At 43.0% G+C, this 4,614-nt stretch overlaps 1 protein-coding gene across 1 annotated transcript; it reads right to left on the bottom strand.

The window, feature by feature from the left end:
- Positions 2,959-3,968, bottom strand: LOC109228110. The gene is made up of 3 exons (XM_019393286.1): positions 3,900-3,968; positions 3,598-3,825; positions 2,959-3,480 (listed from the first exon to the last, which is right to left on the bottom strand). Exons 1-3 carry the CDS (start codon positions 3,966-3,968, stop codon positions 2,959-2,961), a joined length of 819 nt encoding a protein of 272 aa, XP_019248831.1.

Below are 4,614 nucleotides of genomic sequence, written 5' to 3'. Positions count from 1 at the left end.
AAGATAAAAATAAAAAAACTTTATTTTATTCCTTCTATCTTAAAAAGTACATAAGCATTCATTTCCTAAAAAAAGAAATTGTCAATACATGTGACTAACTTGTACAACATTTTTCTACGGGGATAGTTGTGCAGTCACCGGTCCCGATAAGATGTTATAGTTTCTGGGTCTCGTAGTCCTGGTTTTCTTAGCAATCATGTTTCTGTATTCTCATACTATTCTCCCCAGTGTTCGAATGCGAAGTATGCGAATTGGAACAATGGAAGTCTTGCTCCTTTAAGGAAAAACACTTGTGAACGGTTGGATAATCTTTGGTTCAATGGCAAGCTTTGTTTCCTGTTATGAACTTTGCCATCGAGCCAACATTATCTAACCATCCCGTAATGGCTTGTTGTTTCAATGACTTGTCATTTAAAGGTCTTAACTTTGTTGATGATATTTCCTTCGTAGTATTCTTTTTGTTGTTGCCTCGTCAAAAACCTTGTTAGTAAAACCCAATAGGGAAAAAAACTGGTCGAAGAGAAAAAGAGTGCAGCATATACTTTTAGTGTAGGCACGATCCATCAGCAATAATACCTTTTGAGGTGAGTAATGTTCTAATTACTAGGAGATTTGACTCCATCTTAGTTCTCCAGGTCTTATGACCCTTTACTGCTGACAACTGAAACCCAGTAGGGGCCTTTCCATGCCGGGCCCAACTTCTCAGTGTTGATTTCCCGAGTGTTCTGAGTCACTTTACTTAAAACTAAGTCTCTTACTTTAAAGTAGTGGAGATTGGTCCTCTGGTTATAGAACCTTTCCATCCTCTGTTGTTAAGCCATCATCCTTACGTGTGCCAAGTCCCTCCGTTCGTCGAGTAGTTCCAGCTTTACCAGCAATGCCTCACTATTTGCTTCTCATCTGTTCAGAAGAACCATAAGGTTGCTTCTCCTACTTCCACCAGGATAAGAGCTTCTGCACCATATACGAGAGAGAAAGGTGTCCCCCCGTGCTTGACTTTACTGTCGTACGGTACGCCCATACCACGCCCGGTAACTCTTCGGGCCACTTGACGTTAGTTGTCTCTAACCTCTTTTTGAGATTTTAAATAATCACCTTATTGGTTGATTTTGCCTGCCCATTAGCGATCGGATGGTGGTGAGTATATAATTCTTTTGATTTTCTGATCTTCAAGAAATTTGTGACATTAAACCCTATGAACTGTGGCCCATTATCACAAGCAAATTCTTTTGGTATTCCAAACCGACAAATTATGTTTTCCCATAGGAAGTCGACTACTTCGCGCTCGTCGATCTTTTGGTAAGGACCTACTTCAAACCATTTAGTGAAGTAATCAGTTAAAATTAAAATGAATCTTAACTTTTCGGACCCGGTGGTAGCGGCCCAACTATATCCATCCCCCATTTCATGAATAGCCATGCGACAGTACCAAATACAAGAGTTCCACCGATTGGTGTACCAATTGTGCATGGCGTTAACACTTGTCGCATTTCTGAACGAACGCATTTGCCTCCCTTAGGATTTCCCCCGAAGGCGTGATTAGGACTACCCCAAGACCGAACCCTTTCACATTGGAAGCTCCATCTGTGAACAAGGTCCAAACTTCTCATGTCGTTTCCAACACCATTTCCGCTTCTTTAGCAGCCCAGGATAATAACCCGAGACTGAAATCGGCCAAAATGTTGGCCAAAACTAATGATTTGATGGCAGTCCTAGGCTTATGCTCAATATCAAATTCACTAATTTCAAATGCCCATTTGGCCAACCGTCCTGACAACTCAGGCTTGTGAAGAACATTCCACAAGGGAAAGCTTGTCACAACGGCTATCAGATGGCACTAAAAATAGGGCCTAAGCTTTCAAGAGGTGACTACGAGAGGTAAGGCCAATTTTTCGAGGTGTGGATAACGAGTCTCCACTCCCGACAAAATTTTACTAACACAATAGACAAGAAATTATGTACCTTTATCCTCCCGGACTAAAATAGCACTTACCGCTACTTTCGAGACCGCCAGGTATATCAGCAATTATTCTCCTTCCCCCGGTTTTGGTAGTAGCGGGGGGCTTGATAGATAATGTTTCAGGTCTTTTAAGGCCCGTTGACATTCTAGAGTCTATTCGAAGTTGTTCTTCTTCTTCAGAAGAGAGAAGAAGTGGTGACAATTTTTCGAGGATCGAGAGATGAACCTGCTTATATCGGCCAATCTTCCGGTTAGCCTTTAAACTTCTTTTATGCTTGTTAGCTAGTTTAGTATGTCCTCGATGGCTTTGATCTTATTGGGATTTACCTCGATTCCCTTTTGTGAAATCAAGAACGCAAAAACTTACCGGAGCCGACCCCAAACGCGAATTTCTCCGGATTGAGCTTCATGTTGTGCTTCCTCAAGATTTCAAAGGTTTCCTGGAGGTGCTTTAAATGAATACCTACATTCAAAAACTTGAACAACATGTCATCTATAAGCACTTCCATTGTTTTACCTATTTTCTTCTCGAACATCTTGTTCACGAGCCTCTGATAAGCGCTCCGGTGTTTTAAGCCAAATATATGTGCCAAAGTTTGTTATGAACGAAGTCTTTTCCTGATCCTCTGGTTTTATCTTAATTTGGTTATACCTAGAATAGGCATCGAGGAAAACCATTAACTCGTGCCCGGCCGCTGCATCAATCATTTGATCAATGTTTGGCAATGTGAACGAGTCTTTTAGGCACGCTTTATTCAAGTCTTTATAATCTATGCACATTCAAAACTTGTTATTCTTTTTTGAAACTACAACTACATTAGCTAGCCATTAGGGATACTTTACCTCCCGGATTTAACCAATGTTACCGATACCTTTATCTTCTTTGCCGCTGAGAAGGTTGCACCATTGATTTCATTCCCTCCGAAAATCATATTGATAGTCAACTAAGGAGGGTCTTCTCCTGCCTTTGGAGGTTCTGCGTGGTCCCGGCTTCAGCCTTAATTGTTCTCAGCTCGGTCGCATAAGAATTGCCTGAGATGGCCATTCTTCAACAGTGTTGCCACCTCCTCGCGTAGGTGCCGACAATCCCAAGTTCTGTGGCCGTGAGTCCCATGATATTCACAGCATAAATTACGATCTCTCTGACTGGGATCGAATCTGATTGGCTTCAGAAATCGAGCCTCGTTGATATTCCTTATTGTCGATACCAGCTCCACTATGCTGATGTTGAAATTATAATTTGACAACCTGGGATAAGTGGAATCCTGAATACCCGATACCTCTTTGTCTTGCAAAGATCTGTTGTTTCGACCGCGATCAGTTCTTCTTTCGGGAGCAAACCTATCCGGCGAAAAAAACCCTTTATTTTCGCGCCTGTCGGCTTTCTCGTAAGGCAAACAACGGCTCTTAGAAGATCGCCCATCTACATCAAAATCATCCTTGAACTTCTCCCAGTTCTTGTCTCGGTCTCGTCCTTTGATTAATGCCAGGAACCCGAGATGATCATCTTCTATCCTTATCTTCGATTTATAGTGGTTATGGACATCCGCCCATGTGGTTGCTTGGAACTCGATCAGGCTTTCCTTCAACTTTCAGGAGGCGTCGGAGCTCCTCGGGTTCAAACCTTTTGTGAATACCTCCGTTACCCACTTGTCTGGTATGACCGGTAGCAGCATCCTCTCTTTCTGGAACCTAGTAATGAACTCTCGCAGCAATTTAGACTCTTGTTGTGCTATACTAAATATGTCCGCCTTCCGGGCTTGGTCCTTTCTAGCCCCAGCATGGGCCTTTATGAATGAATCTGCGAGCATTTCAAAAGCATCAACTGAATGTTCAAGCAGAAGCAAATACCATGTCAAGGCCCCCTTCGTGAGGGTTTCTCCAAAATTTTCAGCAAAAGTAACTCAATCTCAGGTTGAGCCAAGTCGTTTCCTTTCACCTCTATTGTGTAAGTTGTGATGTGCTCCTGAGAATCTGAAGTCCTATCGTACTTTGGTACGTCCGACATTTTTAACCGTTTTGAAATTAATTCTGGCGCTTAAACGGTAACTGGGTGTATTTCTTCGAATTTGGGCCTTTCAAAACTGGCGGTGCCCCTGGAATATGGTCCATTCGGACGTGAAACTCCTTCACGTTCTGATACATTCGCTCGTTTATCTCCCTCATGAATCTCATGAGTTCGATTTTAAAAGGATCATTATTGTTGTAGTTACCGGACCCGCTACTAGTTCCCCCGGCTCCGTCGAACCCGACCTCACCCCTCGGGGTGTTATTATCAACTCTTTGAGCCGCATGATTTCCAGGAGCGCCGGGAGGAACTGGGCCTCTTCTGTTTGCGTTGTTGGAAGCCCCCGATAATGCCTGATTTAGATTCGTCATGACCTAGTTCTGCCTTGAAAGATGGCCCATGATGGCTTTTTGTTGCTCTCTCAATATCCTTTCCATTTTTGTAACTTGTTCGGTCCCCGCATCATTTGGAGTTAGTTCCCACACATGTCGGGGATATTGTCCGCCATGGACCGTAGTCGTCACGTCCCCCTCATTGCAGGTGTCATTGATTGAATCCTCATGTTGAGGCAGATTTTCATGTGCCTCAACGTTGTGTGCGATGTTGACATCGTTAGCTGCCATTTTCGATTTTTGCTAAGAACAAA

This window comes from Nicotiana attenuata, chromosome 6, assembly GCF_001879085.1.
Source record: "Nicotiana attenuata strain UT chromosome 6, NIATTr2, whole genome shotgun sequence".
In the NCBI taxonomy this organism is placed as follows: domain Eukaryota; kingdom Viridiplantae; phylum Streptophyta; class Magnoliopsida; order Solanales; family Solanaceae; genus Nicotiana; species Nicotiana attenuata.
Note: the sequence above shows the minus strand (reverse complement) of the source record. Positions and strands in the feature narration are given on the sequence as shown.

Excerpts from the sequence above, each read along its gene's own strand:
- LOC109228110 (XM_019393286.1), bottom strand. The coding sequence starts at position 3,968 with ATGTCGGACGTACCAAAGTACGATAGGACTTCAGATTCTCAGGAGCAC. Across the intron at positions 3,826-3,899 it reads TCACAACTTACACAATAGAG|GGGGCCTTGACATGGTATTT; the intron begins GTGAAAGGAAAC and ends ACCCTCACGAAG. Across the intron at positions 3,481-3,597 it reads CAGACAAGTGGGTAACGGAG|ATAAGGATAGAAGATGATCA; the intron begins GTATTCACAAAA and ends TATAAATCGAAG.